The sequence below is a fragment of the Vespa mandarinia genome, chromosome 11, assembly GCF_050613455.1.
Source record: "Vespa mandarinia isolate Hongniang chromosome 11, ASM5061345v1, whole genome shotgun sequence".
NCBI lineage: Eukaryota > Metazoa > Arthropoda > Insecta > Hymenoptera > Vespidae > Vespa > Vespa mandarinia.
In genome coordinates this window covers 1,350,001-1,374,129 of record NC_140820.1, presented here as the reverse complement: position 1 = coordinate 1,374,129, position 24,129 = coordinate 1,350,001, and the positions used below count along the sequence as shown (strand labels likewise).

General features: G+C 31.3%; 1 protein-coding gene across 9 annotated transcripts in view; it reads right to left on the bottom strand.

Moving 5' to 3' along the window:
• The window catches only part of Lar (tyrosine-protein phosphatase Lar), a 494,163-nt gene that overhangs the window by 6,086 nt on the left and 463,948 nt on the right, over positions 1 to 24,129 (bottom strand). For 6 of the 9 annotated variants that reach the window (XM_085660233.1, XM_035866054.2, XM_035866056.2 and 3 more), the window contains 6 exons: positions 23,910 to 24,129; positions 23,597 to 23,747; positions 21,120 to 21,416; positions 1,062 to 1,201; positions 458 to 663; positions 116 to 282 (listed from right to left, as the gene is read on the bottom strand). The exon at positions 23,910 to 24,129 is cut by the window's right edge and continues 110 nt beyond it. In XM_085660233.1, the coding sequence (XP_085516359.1) occupies positions 116 to 282; positions 458 to 663; positions 1,062 to 1,201; positions 21,120 to 21,416; positions 23,597 to 23,747; positions 23,910 to 24,129 (1,181 nt within the window). The remainder of the gene's footprint in view (positions 1 to 115; positions 283 to 457; positions 664 to 1,061; positions 1,202 to 21,119; positions 21,417 to 23,596; positions 23,748 to 23,909) is intronic. The other 3 variants (XM_035866061.2, XM_035866062.2, XM_035866063.2) reach the window with 1 other exon arrangement.

Sequence of the window (24,129 nt, the reverse complement as noted above, 5' to 3'; positions counted from 1 at the left end):
CAAACGAAAATTATTTACAATCAATCCCAATATTCCTTTATGTGTATATATATATATACATAGATCAATGTGAAATAAATAAATGTCAATGTAAATGAGGATAATATGATCTTACCGAGATCGTTGATTTTGTAAGTATGCTGACGAGTCCCACGAATGAATTCTTTTTTAAGCGTTTGATTTTTAATACCATAACGAATTCTAAAACCCAATAAATCGCCATATGTTTGGGTTGGTTCCATCCATTCTAATTCAAGTACGACGGGATCTCTGCTGAGGACTCTAAAATGATTAAAATAAAAACATATATATGTATATATATATATATATATATATAAAAAAGTAAAAGCTTCGTCGTTTTATTCGTTCTGTTTTTTGTTTGGTTTTGATTTTTTCTTTTTCTTCTTTTTTTTATTTATTTTTTTTTGAAACGAAAAGACGACAAAAGATTTCTTACTTTATGTTAACTTGAGGTCTATTTGGTACCCCGCCTGGTGTTCTAACGTGAACCGGTGCCGATCGATCACCGTCACCTTTTCTCGTCAACGCGGCTATCTGTACGGAGTACCTTGTATCCGGTTGTAGTCCTGTGATATTTATTTCACGTACACCGTCCTCTTGGACGTCGCGACGTATAGGTTCGTTAAACACGTCGTCTCTTCCCTGATTGAAAATTTCCAAATGTTCGATTAATCAAATCTTAAGTTATCATCTTTATATTTTATCCGATCTATCTTCGAGCTTACTCTCTTTCTCTATTTTTTTCCCTTTTTTTCCTTTCGCTTGTTTTTTTTTTCTTTTGCTTATATCAACTTATAAATATACACAATTTTTTTTTTATACACATATGTATGTGTATATATATATATATATATATATATATATATATATTATTAATTTGTATATTTGTTAAGTTGATATAAAAGATCTTTCTTTTTTTTTTTTTTTTTTTTTTTTTTTGTCAAGTTAAACGTTGTTGCTTCAGGGGAATTTATTTCGGTGATGATTTAATGAAGAAAGAAAGAAAGAAAGAAAAAAAAAATGAATGATAAGAAACGTACTTCTTCTCGTACTTCTTGTACGTGTATGTGGTAACCCCTAATAACCCCATTTTGGTCCTTCGCCTTGGGCGCATCCCATTCGACGTGTATCGCCGTCGAATTGATCGACGTTACTTTGACGTTTTGAGGATCTCCTGGCACTGTAACCCAAGCTACAATTAAATGGTGCACTTTATCGCTAGCATGCATCACACTTACAATCTCGCTCATTCTCGCCATACCATACGCTTTCATACACGAGAGGGAGACAAATGGTGGAGGGGTAGGGGTGGGGGAGGGAGAGATTGCATGGATGGGAGAACTCAGTAGTTAACAATAATAATAATTTAAAAAAAAAAAAAAAAAAAAAGAACAAAATCGATACGATCATACGCGTACGCATTAAATGTAAAATGAAAAATATTATTGTCAATAGATACCTGAAATAACATTAACGATTAAACAAAAAAAAAAAAAACGAAATTAGGATAATTCCTTTTCTCTGCTGTCCTGAAAAATAAAGAAAAGGAAAGAAAAAAAAAAAAAATTAATCTGTTTCGTCAAAAAGTATTTGTCCTCCTTCTTCTTTCTTTTTTTTTTTGTTTTCTTTTTTTTTTCGTTTTTGTTTCTTTTCGTTCGTTCGTACGTTTTTTCTGTCGCTTTCTTCTCTGTCACGAAAAAGAAATGAGAGAATAAGAAAAAAGAAAAAAAAAAGAGAAAGATATAGGAAGAGATGAAGAATAAAAATAAAAAAAGAAAAAAGAAAAAAAAAAGGAAAAATAATAAATAAATAAATAAAAAAGAAAAAGAAAGTAAAATTGATATAGGATGATACTGACATGCCGGCATCACAATCACTCACGGACAAAACGACGTACAAACAATATTACGAGGCACGCCGCACCCCCATGCTCTAATAACGATATAAACCCCTCAAACCGGTAATGCTCCATTTGAATACCAATAATGTGTGTTTTTTAAGATATATATATATATGGATACATATATATATAGTATATATATATATTATATTATATAATATTATATGTCCCTATTTTCCTCCCGCGTTTCATTTAACGTTACTTTTTCCGTCGTGTTTTTTTTTTTTTTTTTTTTTTTTAATTTCTTTCTTTATTTCTTTATTTATCTATTTATTCTTTTTTCTCTCCTTTAATCTCATTTTCTCGTCTTTCTACGCGAAAAGAAAAAAAACTTGTCGTTCGATTTTTTTTTTCCAACGAATTTACAAAAATATTTATTGTCTATGTTGCTCGTAGATAAACATACATAATTAATGATCCCTCTTAAGCGCGAATAATGCGAATCGCCAAAGACGTTCATAATGATAACGAAGATTGCATACTACAGTCGAGTATAACGAAACGTTCAAGATCATATAAGAAAGGATAACAACGATTTTTTCTTTATTTTTTCTCCTTCTTTTTCTTTTTCTTTTTTTCTTTTTTTTTTTAATTTTTATTACTATCGATCTTTTGAAATTAAAATAAATAAATAAACATTTGTCGATCATACGGCAATTCCGTGTACAAGTAGATTATTATACTTGAACGATTCGCTATTCGGCAATTATTACTATTATTATTATTATTATTATTATTAATATTATTATTATTATTATTATTATTATTATTATTATTATTATTATTATTATTATTATCATTATTATAAGTTTTACGTTTTTTTCGTATAAATAAAATAAATACGATAACATGGAACATAACGAAGATATATATATATATATAAAAAAAAAAAAAGAAGAAGAAGAAAAGAAAAAAAAAGAAAAAAAAATATCTCAACAGTGGCTAATTATTAATATAAATATCGTTTAAACTCGTTACACAAAATTACACGTGGTTAGCTCTAAATACATATGCGAACATCGACGTGGATCTTGTTCGATCGATCGATCGATCGATCAATAAACATAATCGAAAAAAACATTGGTACGAGACACGTGTGGATTCATTTATATATATATATTTATTTTTTTTTTGTTCTATTTAGAGCGAAAAAAAAGTTTTATAGGCAAAAGCGCTTTGCGTGCACAATTGGATATATCTGATGTGTACGATTGTATATATATATATATATTTTTATACATATATATATACATATATATTAAAAAAAAAAAATTAAGATCATATATATATATATATTATGTATATATACATATATATAAATATATTTTTTTTTCATTTTGTTTTGGCCACTATCTTCAATTTACAATGACGTTGTAAAACCGTTTAAAAATTGATAACCGTTCATGATTCTACGTGATGTGACAACGTGCAAACAGGTTACTGTCGATATCGTTTTACAAAGTGTCTTCTATCAAAGATCATCTCTGGCACCGATCGCGAAACGTATCTCTCAAACAACGTATCGAACACGCCATAACTTTCATTCTCTCTCTCACTCTTTCTCTCTCTCTCACTCTTTCTCTCTCTCTCTCACTCTTTCTCTGTCTCTCTCTCTCTCACTCTCTCTCTCTTTCTCTCTCTCTCACTCTCTCTCTCTCTCACTCTCTCTTTCTCTCTTTCTGTGTGTATTTCATTGATCGACGTTTAGAATGTTTCACGTCAGATACATTGTGCACGCGCGACGCAAGGCTATGCGCTTGGATGCTGCTGTTGCTGCTGCAAAAAAAAAGGAAAAAAAAAAAAAAAAAAAAAAAAAAAAGAAAAAAAAGAAACAAAATAGAGAAAAAAAAAGAAAATAAAGAGAAAAGGAAACAACAACGATCAAACCAAAAGTGGCATCTCAAAAATGCTCTCTGACGGTACCATGAAAAAATAACGAGAGACGAAAGAAAACGTAACAAAATAACAAGTAATAATGCGTATATATATACATATACATATATATATATATATATATATATATATATATATATATATATATAAACGGTAAAACTGTAAAAAGAAATAAAAATGCTTACAAAAAATGAAAGAAGCGAAAGAAAGCGAAGAGTATAGAAAAAAAAAAAAGAAAAATGTTCATAGAGAGACTTGTAAAGTTGTATGAAGAAATAATAATAATAATTATAATAATAATAATAATAATAATAATAATAATAATAATAATAATAATAATAATAATAATAATAATAAAGTAAACAGAAAAAAAAAGATCATTATTATTAATTATTATGGCACAACTCGAGACGAGCTAAGGGATACTCACTTTTGTCATCTGCGCCCCAAAAGTCGCCAAAAAAGTGGGAAAAAAACTCGTAAAAATTCGTGTCAACTTCGCACGTATATAAAATTTCAATATAAGAATAAATTACAAAAATACTTTTTTTTTTGGATTATTTCTTTGTTTTTTTTATCTTTTTTTTTTTTTTTTTTTTAACTTTCTCATAGGCATATCAGAAATATTGGGTATATAATGCAAGTAATATACTCTACTAAATTATTTACTCATGAACAGTCAAAATATTTGGCCCTCTCTCTCTCTCTCTCTCTCTCTCTCTTTCTCTCTTTCTTTCTCTCTTTTTTCTCTATGTATATAAATATATATATATATATATATATATATATATGTATATATATATATTTATATATTCTTGTTATATCTCGTTAGGGAGAGAGAAAAAAAATATTTTTGACAATGAACTGTCTCTCCCTCGAGAATTGCCCTTTGACCTTTTTCCCCTTTCTTTCATTCTCTTTCTCTCTCTTTCTCTCTCACATTCTCTCTCTCTCTTTCTCGCATACACACGCATCAACATACATGCACACATACAGACAGAAACATACGCTCATTCACACGTTCGAAATTATTATTAAACAGGCACTCATCAAAATCATATTGATTCTAATTTATATTCATACTTAATCGTTCGATCACATCGTTCATCCCATATCTCTATCTCTACGAATATATAACAATGTATATTATATATATCAATATTATATTATCATCATCAGAGTTCATATTTCTCGCACCATCGACGATCTTCGATGGTGCAAATTATTACTCGATTATCTATGAATTATTATTTCTTTTTTTTTTTTTTTATTATCCTTAGAGAGATATCAGATTTTAATAAAAAAAAAAAAAAAAAAAAAAAAAAAAAGAAAAAAAAGAAAATATGTTATTATAGCACGTTACCAACCATTGGTAATAAATTAGCAGAGAGGCGGGAGACGTGAGAATAATATATCTTTCGTTTTTTACTTTCTCTTGCTTGCTTGCTTGCTTGCTTGCTTGCTTGCTTTCTTTCTTTCTCTTTCTCTTTCTCATTCTTTCAGTTTTCTCTTTTTCTATATATATATTTTTTCCTTCTTATTTTTACTTTTTTTTTTTTTTTTTTATCATTTTAAAATTATTTATTTTTATTATTGGCATGCGCAATCACTACTCCAAATATGAAATAACTATAGGCTCATGTACACCCGTTTCCATTTCGCGAAGGAAGCAACATTTATTACTCGTAAAAAAATATTTTATAAGAAAAAGTAATAGATCTCTGTTATCTTTTTATTTCTATTTTTAGTTTTATTTTTATTTCCAATTTTTTTCTCCTTCTTTTTCGTTTCAATATCAGTATTTTTACTTTATATTATTTTCCTTTTCTTCTTCTTCTTCCTCTTATTATTATTATTATTATTTTTTTCTTTCTCTTAGAGTTTTCTCTGTCAAAGATGAAAAGGATCGATATGGATAGATCGATCGAGATCAAGGAATAACGCGTTACTTCCTTCCTCGAAAGGGGGTGTCAGAAAAAGGGAAAGACCTATGATAAAGAATGTCTACGAAAAGAAAGCTATATAGGAGAGATAGGAGAAACCATAAGTATATATAAGAAGAAGAATATAAAAAGAAGGGAATATTTATGGTTCTTTGGATGTTTGTTGTTGTTTTTGTTGACAATGATAATGACAATGACAATGACGATGTTTGATTGATTGATTGATTGATGATCATGATGATGATAATAATGATGAATATAATGAAGGATGATGATGACGATGATGATGATAATGACGAAGTTATTGTCGTACACGTTTTGATAAAACGCCGAGGGGAAAAAAATATCATCTTCTCCCTTCGTACAACCTCGTATCATATTTAACAAGAACCCCGGACGAACGAACGAACGTAGTACTAACACGTACGTACATACGTACGTAGGTACATACATACATACATACATACATACATACGTGTGCTATCCTCTTTCTCTCTCTCTCTTTCTTTCTCTCTTTCACTCTCTCTCTCTCTCTCTCTCTCTCTCTCTCTCTCTCTCTCTCTCTCTCTCTCTCTCTCACTTTCTCTCATATATATATTTTTTTTTGTTCTTTTTCTTTTCTCGAGAAAAAATTTTATATATATATATATATGTATATATGTAAAAAAAAAAAAAAAAGAGAAAAAAAAATTAAAAAAGAGCAAAAAATTCGTCGTCCCACGAACGCGTTTTATTTTTCCTTTCTTTTTCTTTTTTTTTCCCCCCGCGACATGATATTTTCGAAGTGATACGATCAAAAAAAACAAAAAAAAAAAAACTCCACGATACGAAGTCGGGGATGTAATAGTGCCGGAAGGGTGGAATGTCTTTCGAGGAAAAATTCTTTCTTTCGTCCCTTCAAATTTCTTTTCTTTTTCTTTTGTTCTTGTTGTTGTTGTTGTTGTTGTTGTTTTTGTTTTCGCAACTCCAAAAAGTCACCCGCAAAAAATGGTAGCTCGGACAAAAAGTCTGTTATTTTTTCTTTATTTTGATTTGTTTGTTAGGATATCACTTCCTCGGGTACCGTCAAAAAATTTCTTTCTCTTTCTCTCTCTCTCTTTCATTCGTTTACTCTATTACTCTCGAATGATTCATTCATCATCGTACACTCTTGTCTCCGTTCATTCTATCCTTCTCTCTCTCTCTCTCTCTCTCTCTCTTTCTCTCTCCTTCACTCTCTCCGTTTCTTTCTTTCTCTCATTCTCTATTTTTTTTTTCTTTTTTTTTTTTTTGAAATTCTTGCATCCACCCCACGCCGCCACAACACTCGTTCGTGTAAAAATCGCAAAATCTTACGGATTCGAAAAGGGATAAAAAATCTATGCGACTATCTCTCTCTCTCTCTCTCTCTCTCTCTCTCTCTCTCTCTCTCTCTCTCTCTCTCTCTCTCTCTTTCTTCATAACAAACAAACACATCTACAATGAATGAAACGCACGTACGCGCGGGAGAAGACGTCGTCGTAATTGTTGTCTCAGTCATTGTAATCGTAATCGTAATCGTAATCGTAATAGTAATCGTTGTCATTGTTGTCCGAGTGAATAATAACATCTAAGATCTATTAATCGATCGATTATAAAAACTAATGGAATTAACTAAGGGGAAAAAACAAGGTTATTAATACACCATGCGTAACAACATTGACTTACTTGCGTAGTATCAGTCGAGATTATAGTTTCAACGAAATATATATATATATATATATATATATATATATATATAGATAGATAAGTACATTATATGTATAAGACGAACCAATGCAGACTCTCTCATCCATTTTGAATGTTTACAAGCAGAATCTTAATTTCGTAATGATCGTAATCTACGTAGAAATATTTAAAAGTCAGTTTTAACGTTATTTGTACGATTTCCTATTGATACAATTTGTAATCAATTTAATTTAATACTTCGTTGGAAATAAATTTCAAATTTCTTTCTTACATATGTAAAATGGAAATATTCGAAAAATACCGATTGTACGTTCGAAATACTAATTGTACGGGAGCGTGCGTTAATTCGTCCGAGATTCATTAAGATTAAAAAAAATGTTTTATTTATTTTGATAGACGTTTAATTTATTATTATTATTATTATTATTATTACTATTGTAAAACGAGCGACAAGAAATAAAATGATAATAATAATAATAAGAAGAAGAAGAAAAAAAAAAAAGGAAAGAGAGAGAGAGAGAGAGAAAAGATTATAATTAATTTCACGTTATTAAAACGGCACGCCCTTCTATGTATGGTGTATTAAAAATTCACTAAATACCACAGCTTGAGTGTTGAATAATAATATAATAATAAAAATAAAAGAACAAAAAAAAAAATAATAGAAGAATAATATTCAATGAATATAAAAAATTAAAAAGGTAAAACGTGCGCGCGCCTGTATATGTGTGTCTATATACATTTATATGCGCTTACGAGTCGCACGTTTTACAAATACAATGAGAAAAGAAAAAGAGAAATTAAAATGAAAGGAAAGAAGAAGAAGAAGAAGAAGAAGAAGAAGAAGAAGAAGAAGAAGAAGAAGAAGAAAGAAAGAAAGAACAATAATAAAATAAAAAAAAAATAAAAAAAAAGAAAAAAACGAAAATTCATCGAACATATTCGATCTTTGAAATGTTTCGAAAGAAAATTCACGACTAGTTGTTTTTATCTTTTTTTCTTTCTTTTTTCTTCTTTTTTCCTTTCTTTTTTCTTCTTTTTTCCTTTCTATCTTCTTCTTATCCTTCTTCCTATCCTTATTTTTCTCTCTATAAACGGGTTAATAAAATTCAACGACGTACCGCCTCCTCTTTCGTGTCCTAGTTAAAGAGAGTTAAGGCGCGTTTACGTTGGAGCTGCGATAAAAGTAATAAAAGAGTCGATCAGTGGAACGATAAAAACTATTCAAAAATATCTTCCTTTGGGAGTGTTTTATGGTGATACTGTGATAATAGTACAGTTTCACTCGCTTAAGAAGATTTTCGTTGAGATAAACCGATTAAACATGTCAACGATTCTAACGTATTATTATTATTATTATTATTATTATTATTATTTTTATTATTATTATTATTATATCTTCGTGTTCCGCAAAATGATCAAATTTTTGGAAAAAAGTTTATTCGACAAAACCGTAAAAGCATTTCGTGTATTCTATTTTAATGCTAAAGGATATCGAATTTTAGATGAGATTCATTATTTATATAATGATGTGAAAATATAAAAATTTGTTTGTATTTATCCGAATGGAAATAGAAACTTTACGTTACATGTTGTAATAATATCAACAAAAAAAGAACAAAAAAAAAAAAAAAAGGACGAAAAAATAAGATCAGAGTAAAAAAAATAACGCACAATTTCCACGCTAAAATAATTTTTCGTTAAAGAATGATCTTAACGATTGCAATGAGTTAAGTAAAAGAAAAAAAAAAAAGAAGAATATTTGGAAAAAGAAAAAAATTTTTTTAATTTTATCGCCTTTTTCATTTTTTTTTTTTTTTTTTTTTTCTTTTTTTGACAAAATCCATAATTCCAAAGAAATTATATTAGTTGTATTGTACTTTAATATCTGAATTTTGTGTGACGTGCTGTTACAAATTTAGTAAAATTTTTAAAGCGAGCACTTTTTTTTAATTCTTTTCTTTTTTCTTTTTTTTCTTTTTTTTTGCCAATTATATTTGCCTTATTTCTTTTTATGCCAATTATACGAGTTGATGTAAAAAATTAACGTCTAAATAATATCGAATGAAAAAAAGTAATATTCAAAAAAGGAAAAAGATAACATTATTTGCTCCAGTATCGTTCTGATCATTCAATAACAAGGATCCATTATAGATTTGCGCGTTCTCTTTCAATATGAAACACTTTCGTTCTATAAAACAATAAATAGAATGGAATATATTTCTATGGTTGGTATATTTGTATAATCCTTTTGATCGTATATATCGTAGCTACAACACGTATATAATCCTCGTATAATCGGAAGAGAAACATTGATCAATGAATTTTTACAATACTCGAGGAAAGAAAAGAAAAGAAAAGAAAAGAGAACAAATAAATAATAATAACGATAATAATAATAATAATAATAATAATAATAATAATAATAATAATAATAGAATGAAAAAAGAGAGAAAATAAAGAACTAGCTGCAATTACAGCATAGCTTTCAAATAAAGCCGTGAAAAACCATATCGAAACGAACGGTAGTTAATTATTTCAATGAAAATTATAATACAAACGAGAGCAAATTATTAATTATAACGATGCATATATCGTACATACATGTGTATGTATAATACATATATACATATATGTAAATAAGAGAATACAAGTGCCGCGAATAGGTTATTCGTTATTTATATAACTCGAAAATGTAGGGAAAAAAAGAGAGTAGAGAGGTTTTTACATTTTTCAATGTCAAAAATTCTAACTTTCTTTCTTTCTCTCTCTCACGCTCTTTCAGCTTTCTTTCTTTCTCTCCCTTTCTCCCTACGTCCTTTCTCTCTCTCTTTCTCTCTTTCTTTTTTGCTTCTTTATTTATCTTAAAAATAAATAAATTCGCGTTACGTAAGCCGAGTAACGAGAGGCAATGAAATAAAAAAAAAGAAAAAAGAAATAATTAAGTAAACAAATAAATAAATGAATGAATGAATGAATGAATGAAATAAAAGAATAATAAAAAATCTTTTTTCATTAATTGCATTTGTGGCTGATTTACTCTCTCATTATAGACAATTTATAAAATTACTAACGAACGAATAGGAGGATGTTCTCCCTTGTAAGGAGAAAAAAAAAAAAAAAAAAAGAAAAAGAAAAAAAAAAGAAAATACTACGAAGTATCGTCACGTAATATTGGTATTCAAATGTATCGAAGAGATCACCCTAGTTGTTCTATTTTAGGTTTTCTTTTTTTTCTTTTCGTTTTTCTCCATTTTTTTCTTTTTTTTTTGATTTTTTCTTTGTTTTCTTTTTCTTTTAATTTATTTTTTCTTTTTTTTTATCTACACTTTCTTCCCGTTCAATTCGTTGGATATAATTTTTTTTTTAACTCTTTCTTTTTCCTATTCCGTTTCTTTTGTTCGTTTATCTTTTTTCTTTTTTTTTTTTTTTTTTTCTTCTTTTTTCTTTGATCATTTTTCCTCGAAGAAAATCAAAGTGAAAGACGCGCGACGTTTGATGAAACGCGTAGAGAGGGTTTATTTTTATATATATATTTTTTTTTGTTTGTTTTTTCTGCTCGCGCGCGAGAATTCGATTCCCACGCCCATCCCTCCCACCCACCACCCCACGAGGAGCCCAGATTGTCTATCGGTATTTTTCGTTCGTTTCTTTTCTCTTTTGGATTCCCGTCACGATTTTTTTCCTTCGTTCTTCTTTCTTCGTATTTTTGTATTTTTTTTTTGTTTTTTAAATATTGAAAATTTAGACGACACCGTCCGTCATTAATCCCTTCCTCCCCTCCACCCTCCACCCTCGCCCAGTCCCCCTCCCCCCGGTATAATCGACAATAGCTTTCTCTACGTTATTGTTTCTCTCATATTTTTTTTTTTGTACGTTTTTTTTCTTTTTCTTTTTTTTTTTTTTAGTTCCCCCATTCAATCATAAAAATTATCTCCCGTATCGTATATACGAACCGTTCGCGTAGTCCTTCCCTTGCATCCTGTATCACTTTTATTCTCAATCACGCTTTCACATTCACACAGGCACAACGCACGATCAAAATCATGTCGATATAGATCTTTTAATAATAGAGACATTGATTATGTAGATAGGACATAATTGAAAACATTTTAATCGAGAACATATATATATGTGTATATATATATATATATATCAAACGTAATTATACATATATATATATATTTTTTTTTTTACGGAAGGTTTACGTATTTAATTTGTTAAAAAGTAAAAATCAATCGACAGGATTTCGTCGTTATCACACATACGACAGTATAGTAGTAGTAGTGAATAGTAATAGTATTAGTGAGGGGCGGGGTTGGTTTCTTGCGAACGAACGGGGGTTTAAGAAATTGCTGGCTTGTGCTGCTGCTTTTTTCGAGGGTGTGCTTTTTAGTGCTCTGGTGCTCGGCCACGATATCGTATCGTTCACGTAACAATCATATACACTCCAAGTATCGCGAAAGTGCTCTTATGCTCGGTGAATATTCCGTGCGCATATATATATATATATGTATATAGCCGTACGTGAGTAAGTGAATGAGCGCCTGTGCTTGCTTTACTTGTTTACTTGTATATATATATATGTATATATGTATGTATGTATGCGCGCGCGCGCACGTGCAATACCAAGAGCACAAGTTTTTCATCTTTCTATGTTTTTATATTTTATTAACTCGCGCACGTACGTTTTTACAAACATTTACTTGAGAAAAATGAATGGAGAATATGAAAGAGTATAGTTATCGATCGATCGCGTGTAAAGTAAAAGAATTTTATTGCAATCGAATGAATTAGATGTCCTACGATCATTTCTTGGCTAATCGAATTTTTTTTTTTTTATCGAAATATTCTTTTTTCTTTTTTTTTCTGTACGCGTCCTCTCTCTCTCTCTCTCTCTCTCTCTCTCTCTCTCTCTTTCTCTCTTGCAAGCGTGGATACGACATTTCAACGTCGAATGATTTTTTTTATTCTTTCTTTCTTCCTTTTTCTTTTTCCCTTTTTAATCGAAAGTCCTTCGTCCATCTGGGAATGGACATTCAATCGTTGAAATCATAAAAATGAATGAGAAAAAGTGCTTGGCTACAATTCGTTCTACAATTTATCTACATTTTATTACAAACAAATTGACGAAGAAATGGCGTTCACCCATGGTGAGTCTCATGAATGACAATGACGATGCGAATGCTTTGTGGTTTACCGAGCTTTTATCGCCGATAATAAATGGATTACAACGAGATAGAGAACGAGCGAGAGAGAACTGTTGTAATCTAACCGTGACAACCACAATTAGAGTTTAATAAAAGTCACGATGATTTATAATTAATTACAGGATGTTAACCTTTTTTTCTTTTTTATTGTTTCATTTTTCTGTTTTTTTTTTTCTTTTCTTTTTTGAGATAAAGAGAGAGAGATAGAGAGAGAGAGTGAAAATAAAACAACGTTATTGCACTTTACAGCGATCGACTTCTTTCTTTCTTCATTACTTTTTTAATTTTTTCTTACTTTCTTTCTATCTTACATTATGCAATGTAACGCACTGGTAAACTGGCGAGCGAGCGCGTGCACGCATGTTTATTATTATTTCTTTTTATTTATTTTAGGCGTCACAATTTCTCACACACGGCTCCTACGTGTATATGCGTGCGTGGTGGGGTGCGAGACATACAAAAAAAAGAAAACACGGTGCCCGCGTGAAGAAGTGATTATTTTTCCTTTACCATTCTTTCATGTTGTAAATTTTCTTTCCTTACTTAGTTTGGAAAATATCAATTTTCTCGTTGGCCCAATTATTATTATTATTATTGTTATAGTTATTATTATTATTATTATTATTATTATTATTATTATTATTACTATTATTATTATTATTATTATTTTTATTATTATTACTATTATTATTAGCAGGTGGTGCCGATTCTAATATTTGAATAAAATACACACACGACACGATCTAATACAGTAGCGGTGACGATAATATAAGTGATATAATATATAATAACAATAGTGCTAATATAATAAATATAGTGACGTGGTGACGTAATAATAGCAAAGATATATATATATAGGCAATAATATTTACGCGTGTGGACATATAGATATATAAGAAATATACAGTGGTGAGAGAGAAAATTTTTTAATAGCCTGTGCTTGACAATGTGCGAGCTTACACGGCAGGGTGCTTTCAGCAGTGCTTTTTATATGTACATATATATATATATAATATATAATATATATAATATATATAATATATATATATATATATATGTCTTTTATCGTCGCATCTAGCAACGCCGACTCTGCGGAAGATTTTGGTGTACTTTGGTTAACGGAGATTTTCTGTCCTCGTTGAACATGGAAAAGGATAGTGTTTGGTCTCACGCAAGGACAATAGAAAGATAGAGAGAATGTGAGAGAGAGAGAGAGAGAGAGAGAGAGAGAGGGAAGGTGAGGAGTAGGAGGAGGAGGAGGAAGAGTGGTTACTCGTTGGGAACTGAGGTTGAAGAGGTTCGAGGAAGGAGATCGTAGGGAGGGTTGTGTGATGTTGGCTAAAACGAAAGTGGATCTTTGTGGGTGAATTTGTTGAAAATAGAAGGAGAACGAGAGAGAGAGAGAGAGAGAGAAAAAGAGGGGTAGAAAGATCGTTAGAGACGACGAGGACGAAGGTACGACTTTTTTTTTCTTTTTCTTCTCTTTCTCTTTTTTCTTTCGTTTTTTTTTCTTTTGTCTTTTTTCTCTTTTCTTTCTCTTTTTTTAATTCTTTTTAATTTTTTTCTTCTCTTTCTTTTTTTTTCCCCCTTTCAACCGTGACTTCCCTGCGCCCTTCCTCTCCGTCCATGTTCTTCTACAATTATAAATTTTAATCGTTCAAAAATTTCTTCTTTACGAATCCTTTCGAAATATTCTTTCATGGAATATATAAATAAATAAATAAATAAATAAATAAATAAATAAATATATATATATATATATGTTATATAATGTGAGTCGTATCTTTCGTCGATCTCATTCTTTCTCTATCCGACATCTCCATTACTTTTTCTTTCTCAATATCTCTAGGATTGGTATTGCAGGTTAAATCGAAACGTGCATCGGACTGTTCTTGATTAAGAAGTATGGGGAACGGGTATTTATGGGTCGAAGGGAGAAGGTTTGGTAGGATGAAGGGGAAAGCGAGGGGGAGAAAGGGGATGAAAAAACGTTCGACATGCGGGCTCGAGCATCGAAGACCTCCTCCATCGATCATGATGGCGTCGAGAAGCTTTCATCATTTGGAGAGGGATGGGTACGGGATGGAGACGGGACGTGGTACGGTGCAAGGGGGGGGGGATTTGATGGTTAGGGGGTTGGAAGGAGGAGGAGAAGGAGGAGGAGGAGGAAGAGGAAGGAGAGGAAGAGGAAGGAGAGGAAGAGGTGGATCGAGAGGATTGGGATTTAGAAATCAAAAAGCAAAATCGTCTCGTGCATCGGCATGCCATTCATAGGGAAAGAGAAAAAGATAGATAGATATATAGAGATAGAGAGAAAAGGAGGGGTAGAGGGAGGGGGTGGGCCGGAGAGAGGGAGAGAGAGAGAGAGAAAGAGTGTGTATGTGAGAGAAAGAGAGAGAGAGAAAGAGATGGAGGATAATGGCTTCGCAGACTCGACGTTACTCAGCGACCTTTCCTGGTTCTGTTCTTTTTTGTTTCTTTGGTTTTTTTTTCTTTTCTTTTTTTTTTTTCTTTCTTTTTTCCTTTTCTTTTTCCTTTTTGTTCTCGAGGTTGGACGGAGATGGTTTTGGTGACGAAGTATTTTTTTTCTTTTTTTTTTTTTTTTGGATCAATGACTTTTGGGATCAATGATTTTTGGTTTATTTTTTTGTTTCGTTTTGCTTTTATCTTTTTCCTTTCTCTCGAAAAAGATAGGCGGATGTTCGATGGAGGATCGGTGATTCGGTCGGTCATTCTGTGGACTGTGGTTGTATTCATATTTTTTCTTTTTTTCTCTTTTTTTTTTTTTTATTTTTTTTACTGGATGTTATTTTTCTAGGTGATGGGACTGGGAACGAGGGTGGGGAGTGTGTGTGTGTGCGTGTGTGTTTTTTCTTCTTTTTTTTTTTTTTCCCTTGTGAAGGACATGAGAAACTAGGGGGAAAAGTTGAAGGGGATTTTTAAACAAACGAAGGCATGCTCTAAACATGTGCAAACGATAGGTAAAACTAAATCTCAACTAAAGACAGAAGAGCCTTAGATATATCAGAGATATAGAAATATATATATATATATATGTCTGTGTATATGTGTGAAATATATATATAGTGAAAAAAAGTGCGGTTCTCATACCAACATATATACATACATATACATATATAATTGTTTATGCGGATACGTGTGATTGGTATGTGTTTCTTTTTTCTTTTCCTTTTTCTTTTTTTTTTCCTTTTCCCTTTCTCTTATATCGTTTCTACGATCTAATATCTCTACGTAAATAACATTCTTCTGACATTTAATTATTATAATTATTATTATTATTTTTCTTTCCTTTTTCTTTTTTTTTTCTTCTTCTTTTTTTTTGTTTTTTTTTGTTTCTTTTCTTTTTAATACTTTTTTTCCTTCTTTCGAACAATGATTTATATATGTATATATATGCGTATATGTAAGCATTTCACTTCGCAGGCTGTAGTTCGAAAACGTAGCCGTTGCACATTCTCCTTCGCGAATAACATTTCTTTATGCGCGTGTATCTAGGTATTACATACACACACACACACACACACACACATATATATATATATATATATGTATATGTATGTGTATGTAATGCTTAGAAATCCATTATGTTTCATCTTGATATAGAGAAAAAAGAAAAAAGAGAAAAATAGAAGAAAAAAAAAAAAAAAGAAAAAAAACACAGAAAAAAAAATTACGGAAGAAAAAGAAATTACGACACGAGATCTGTGTGCAATGGCATACGCGAACGTTCAGCCTTGCTTTCTATACGTCATAACACGTGGCAAGAGAGTTCAATGAACTAAAATTATAAAAACGAAACATCCTTTTACTGACGTAATCACGTTAACCATCAGAAATATAACACTGAGTGTAATAAGTGAGTACATATCAGTAGGTAACTTGTAATATTACGTTATAGAGTGTGATATAAATCTTAATGACTAGCTGTGTTCAAAACCTGGATCATCCTCCTGCAAATGCTTTAAAAAGGAAAGACAAAAAACACGTGAATGAGTATAACAATTAAAGTATGTTAGTCCATAGAAGATTATTAAGTCTGTGAAAATTGTTTTAAGGTCCAAAAGTGTTTCCTATTTTCTTCTCTATTTTTTTCTTTTCTTTTATTTTATTCATTTTTTTTTTTTCGTTTTGCTTCTCTTTCTTTTTTGTCCGTTCCGTTTACTTTTTCTTTTTTTTTTTTTCTTTTTTCATTCTTTTTTTTCTTTTCTTCTCTCTCCAAAAAAATGTTCTCTTCTCTTACTCCTCAGTATTTTTTTCTTTTTTTTTTTTCTTTTCTTTCCTTTTTTTTTTTTTCGTGAAAAAAGAATGCTCGGTGTTTATTTTTTCTGTCTTTTTTTTTTCTCTTTTTTTTTTCCCCTTCACATTTTTTTTTTTTTCCTTTTTTCGATCAAAAATTTCCTCTTATCATTAATCAATTATTTCCATATATATCTCAAACAATATACAATGAATTAATCGATCAGAGAGGGATGTTTGGGTTCTTTGATTAAAAGGGGGTTTAAGGGGGTGGAAAAACCAACGGCAACGAACAAAGAGAGAGTTATTAGGCCCTGTAAAAAATGTAAAATAGAAGGGTTGTAAAATATTTTGTTCTTTTTCATATGTTTTACGCTTAAAGAACACAGCTGAATTCAAAAATTGTTTATCAGCTTCTGAAAAATCCGTATGGCTGCGTGCACCTGGAAAAAATCTTTTGGGACACACTAGTTGGCAATAGTTAGGGTGGGAATGGAAGGGTTGGTGTTGAGTGAGCGTGGTTGGATGGCTTTGAATGGGAACGGAGTATAAAATATTTGAAAGGTTATGGATAAATCTTATAAATTTTTTCCCTTTTTTTTTTTTTTCCTTTCGTTTTTAATCAAAAATGAAACGGGCTTAAGGATTACGTGAGGGGAGTTTTTCTTTTCCCTTTTTTTTTTTTTTCATCTTTTTTATTTTTTCGTGAGAAGGGCTGGTAGCGGGCGCGGGCAGGTGAGTGGTGGTGAGGGTGGTAGAGGGGCTGGTGTGAGGCAGGAAGGGACGAGAAAAGAGGAATTGACGGGAAGATATGTTGCCGCAAAAATTCCAAAAATATAAAATCTCGCCAGCCAAAAAAGTAGGGCCAACATATAGAGCTTCGGGTGAACACGCATACCGCTTTAGATGCCGCGATAGATCCGATTGTAAAAAATAGGATTGCGAAGAAGGAAAAGGGCGCGAGTATTATATAGAGATAGAGAGAGACAGAGAGAGAGAGAGAGAGAGAGAGAGAGAGAGGGAGAGAGAAAGAGAGAGAAAGAGAGAGAAAGAAAGAGAGAGAAAGAGAGAGAAAGATAGAGATAGGATGTGTTTATGCGTGTTTATATGTATGTTCTATGTATGTATAACGTGTGATCTATGTATGTACATGTATGTCCGTCTGTCCGTATATGTATGTTCGTGTGTGTATATTCGTGTGTGTATATTCGTATGTGTATGTCCGTGTATGTATGTCCGTGTGCATGTGTGTGTGCTTGAATATGTAAATGTATGTGAAAAGGGATTTAACTTTTTTTTCTGGGAACGGGTGAGGGAGCGAAGGGTAGGGGGAGGAGGGGAACGAGCGTGTAAAGGACAGGCAGGAAAAGTCGAAAAATTTGTGCACGTTCAAAACTTTAGTTCGCGCAACAAAAATAGAGTGGAAGAGAAAAAGAAAGAGACAGATAGAAAAAGAGAAAGAGAGAGTGAAAGAGTGAAAGAGAGAGTGAAAGAGTGAAAGAGTGAAAGAGAGAGAGAGAGAGAGAGAGAGAGAGAGAGAGAGAGAGAGAGAGAGAGAGAGAGAGAGAGAGAGAGAGAGAGAGAGAGAGAGAGAGAGAGAGAGAGAGAGAAACCATAAAGAATAAAAGGAAAAGGAAAAATGAGAACGAAAATAAAAAAGAATAACAAAAAAAAAGAAAAAAAAAAAGAAAAAGAAAAAAGAGAGAGTGCCGAAAATGAAAAACAAGATTTAACAGATAGGAGGAGTCTGATGTAGATGCAAAAAAAAAAAGATGAGACAAAAAATATATATATATATATGTATATAAAAAAAAAAAAAAGAAGACAAAAAAAAAATTATCAAAGGACGCCAAGTCCTCTTTTCCCCCTCCTACGTTCTTTTTTTTGTTTTTTCTTTTTCTTTTTCTTTTTCTTTTTTTTTTCTTTTCTTTTTACTCGATGTGGTTAACCCGATATCAATAGAAATATATATATATATATATATATATATATATATATATATATATATTTGTATATATGTATATGTATTTTTTTTCGCCTACTCTTTTGTTTACTTTTTACTTATTTATTTATTTATTTATTTATTTATTTATTTATTTATTATTATTACTTTTTTTTTCCTCTTTGCATTTCTTTCTTTCTCTTTTCGTGTCTTTTACTTTGCATTACTATTGAGAATAATATTGTCGGAACTTAAAGGAAAAAAGTAGCGTGATGTAAATAAAAAGCCTCAGCATGGTAAGTAAATGATATATATATATATATATAATATATATATACAGAATGCTATTGCAATCGTAGTGTAATCGGACAAACGAGGCTAATTTTTTCACGTTTATGTGACATTTTATTTTTTCACTAAATCAAATCACCTTTTTTCGTATAAATAAATTTACAAATACATATAATAGAAATCGACTTATTATATATGTATAAATGATATCGTTAAAAGATTAGGAAAAAAAAAAAGAAAAAAAAAAGAAAAAAGAACAAGATAATATCTTATCGTTTAAAATTTTCTTCCCATTTCCATGAACTTTATTAGCGAAATTTTTTCCATTAACTTAGTTGCAAAGTCAATTTTGTGTAATAAAATCTGTTCTTAATTAGTTCTTTCTTCGTTTTCTTCTTTCTCCTTTCTTCTCATCGAATACCTCGATGCATCAATATTATTTAGAAATTTATAATGATCTTTTTCATTGCAGAATATCGATGAAATTCAATTTCATGATCCATAATTTGTATTATTATTATTAATTAATAATTAATTAATTAATCAATCAATCAATCAATCTCCGTGAAAAGATATCTCGTTTATCGATAACGTTACGACAACTATCATATCCTGTATATTATATATTGTAAAGAGACAGAAAAACATGGAGAAAATATATATGTATATATATATATATATCCATATACATGTATATATATATATATATATATATATATATGTATATATGTATATAAACGACATAGAGAAGAATATAACACAAATCGCAAATTGGGTGGGGGAGGGATGGGTTGGGGTAGCGAGGGTGGAACGGTGGTTGAGGGTAGTAAGGTTTTACTAAGAACAATAATAATAATAAGAAGAAGAAGTATTATAAAAAGTAGAAATAGAAATAGAAATAGATGTAGAAGAAGTATCGGTCGGTTTATGTTGGATAGGTGATATTTTGATTTGATTAAAGCGGATCGAAGAGTTTTGTTATAGGAGATAGAAATGATGTAGGATTATTATCGAAGATATAGACGATACCCGTTTATCTGAAATCGAAAGTATTTATTTACTACAATTAATACGTTAAATACCGATTCGACATATCTTTTAATTATTATTATTATTATTATTATTGTTATTATTATTATTATTTAAACGTTATCGCGTGAATAATACTCTTATCGATTTATATATATATTCATTGGTAAGAAGTACGACGTGTCGTAGCAAGCCGCACTGGAATATTAAATTTAACGAACGCAAATAATTATCATCGCGATTTAACGTGACACTTTTGGCGGGCTTTTATATTTTTGGCTCTTGCTCGGCATCGCCTGCGCAAGAGATATCTATTTATCCTCGTTATATCGGCGACGCGTGTCGCGCGAAATTTTCGCGCGTGGTGGTGTACTCGTCCGATGATGCGGCGCGCAAAAAAGGAAAAAAGAAAAGAACTAGAAGAAAAAAAAAAAAAAAGAAAAAAAAAGGAGAACAGGAAAGAAAAGAAAAAGAAATTCGAATGATCCCTCGTTTACAATATCACGCACGATTAATCTCTAACGACGAATTTAACGTCGATTAAAACGATCGACCCGACGACTTTTTCGTGATCGAGAGAGACAGAACGAAACACAATAAGAGGGAAGAACAAAAAAAAAAATACGACAAAGGTAAGAAAAAAAAAAAAAAAATAAACAAAAACACTTAAAAAGGAGAAGAAAAATTCAAGAGAATCCAGATATTAATTAATTCGACTTATTATCATCATCACCACCACCACCACCACGTCGAAGATTCGCGCGAACGTATTCAATTAAATATCGTCGATATAAACGAAGAAACGGGTTACATTGTAAAAATGGCGGGAGGTAGAGAAAAAAAAAAAAAAAAAAAAAAAAAAAGACAAGAAAAAGAAAATCAACGAAAAAAGAGAGAGACGATCAGTCAGTATCAATGATACATACCGTCCTCATGAGTTCTGACCGAGATAGGATAACTCGGGGGCCCATCACCTACGCTGGTCCCCGCCAATACCCAGATCCGATACTCGGTCCACTTTTTGAGCTCGTCCAAGACGAATCGCGTCTGATTCAGTTTGATAACCTTCGCCTCGGAATCGGAGCGTCCGCTCTCGACGACTTGTAGTCTGTAGTAAGATATCCTCCCGTTGGAGCGTTCGGCAGGTGGGGGTTCCCATGTTACCAATATGGAGGTCGGGCTGATCGCTTGGCCGGTTACATTGCGAGGCGGAGCCCCGGGTACTATATAAAACTCGATTATACGGATAGGAAAAAAAACTCAAAATTGGATTTGTTTTTTTCTTTTTTTCTTTTTTCTTTCAATTCTTTCTTTTTTTTTTTCCTTTTTTTTTTTCCTTTTTCTTTTTTTTCTCGTCGACGATTACCGACCGATCGGCAAGTATCAAGAATTTCGAATTTTGGGAGAGGAGAAATTCACACGTCAAGGTCATCGATGGTGTGTCCTTTGCTTTTTTCCGACAAAAGAAGAAGAAGAAGAAGAAGAAAAAAAGGAAAAAGAAAAGAAAAAGAAATTGAAGAAAAAGAAAACAAGGAAGGGAAATGAAATAGAAATCGATAAAGATCAAGGCCTGGGGTGATAACGGGATGAGGTAGGTGGGGCCAGGGTGGGGAGGGAAAGACGATGTAGAAGTAAGTCGAGAGACCGATATCAACGATGATCTTGACGGGGATTCGACTCGAATAATTCGAAGGTCAGCATGCGTTCGATCGTAATCGTCGCTCGAAGGAATACCCGTAAAACGAAAAATGATGATGGTATCTCGAACGATCGGGCCTTGAAAGGGGTGGGAGGGGGTTAGGGGAGTACGAGATATTATTAAACGAAGAAAGTGGCTCGGAGAAGAACAAAAAAAAAACATATAAGAAGAAGAAGAAGAAGAAGAAGAAGAAGAAGAAGAAGAAGTAGTAGTAGTAGAATAAAGAAGAATAGAAAAAAAAAGGAAAAGGAAAAAAAAAAGAAAAAAAAAGAAAAAAAAAGAAATGTCATTACAATCGATCCTTGAACAGTCGAAAAGATTACGTGATTAGATTGTGAAATCTTCTCCCTGAACGATTTCGCATTTCGACCAACGTCGTTAAATTCGAACGCCACAAAAAAAAAAAAGGAGAAAAAAGAAAATCATTTTCTTTTTTCTAAGAGGGGAAAAAAAAAGCAAAAGAAAAAAGGGGGACGCGTCGAATCAACGACGTACTTACTTATATACATATATATATATATATTATTGTTGTTATTATTATATACGATTATTAATATATATATATATATATATATTAATTGATAATAAAATTTTACGTGGGAACGAAAGTACCAGGTAGAGAGAGAAAAAAAAAAAAAATTAAAAAACGGACGTAAATTATATGTTATCGAGAATGAAAAAGAGGTGCCCAAAATGCACACATATATCGATGCAAAGTGCTTAGTGCAATTTATATGTATATGATATGTACGTATATATATATATAGATATATATAAAGTGGCATCCAAAAACGGCTTTCTTATTTGCAACGCATGCAGTCATTCTCACTCTCCCACGCTTCAAGTTTATTTTTATTTTTTTTTTTTTTTTTTTTTATTTTTTTTTTCCAAAACTTGCTTATCTCCCTCCTCCTTTATACGTATATGCAACATATAACTGTATTTTATTACATTCCCCGTTTTCATTTTATACTTTTCTCTATATAATATTTTCTCTATATAATATTTTCAATGTCAAACGAATCCTCCCCTTTCAACGAGGGGAACTCGACTCTATCTGTCTTTCTTTTCGTGTTCCTTGCACTTGCTTTTTTTTCGAAATTTTTTTTTCTTTTTAATTATTATTATTATTATTATTATTATTATTATTAATTTTTTTCTACTTTACTTTACTTTTTTTTTTCAACCTCGTTTAATCCTCCTCACTCGTTGTCATAACTTTTGTCTACTTTTGATTTTTTTATCCTTTTTTCCATTTTTTTTTTATTTTTTATTTTTTCCCAAACTTTTCCTTTTTATTCGAAAGCGATTAATTTTTTTTTTTTTCTTTTTTTGGTATTTTGCGTTTTGTCTTTTTTTTCTTTTTTTCTTTTTGCTTTTTTTTTCCTTTACACAGCGATTATTACTCGTCACAATTTTGGAATAATAGAAAAAAGAAGGTGGTTTTGTGCATCAATAGAGATAATAATAGCTTACGCTACTTTTGCGGGAGCGTCTAGCGCTACAGCACCTCCTACCTGCCGTGCCAATACGATTTTTTTACGATCGTACAAGGAGAAACCCAATTCGCGATTAATTCGTTCGCTATATGGATTCCTCCTATGATGATCGATTGAAAATCGGACATGCAAAATGGCACTCCTCGCTGCTTGAACTCACTGATTTCGATTCGGGCCCTTGTTAAACTTTTTTTTTTCTGCTTACCGTACTGTTTCGTGCGAACTGGACAAGGTATAGTTGTTGCACCCTCCCCGCGTTGACTTCTAGCGGCTAACCAGATGTAATAAAGCGTGTTCGGGTAGAGACCGATCAAGGTGTAATTCTCGGTCACTGGTATTCTCCGATGGTGTTTTTCCTTTGGGAAACAAAAAAGAAGAAGAAGAAGAAGAAGAAAAAGAAGAAGAAGAAAAGATCAAAATGAAAAGATATTATTAGATTGGAATAAGCGTTCGATTGGAAAGAGAGAAAAAAGAAAAAAAAAAACAAAAAACCAAAAGAAAAATTTTAATCGATTTACCTTCGCATAAGTATCATTCCAATAAAGCTCATAGCTGAGAATATTCTCACTGCTATGAGCTGGCTTGCTCCAACGGAGCGTCACCTTGGTCTCCCCAACGTCTACAACGGTCAACATCTCTGGTTGACTTGGTACCCCTTGTTGCGTTTTAATTTGTATGGGCGCACTTAAAGGGCCAGGTCCAACGCTTGTAAGTGCCTGTACTCGGATGGTATATATC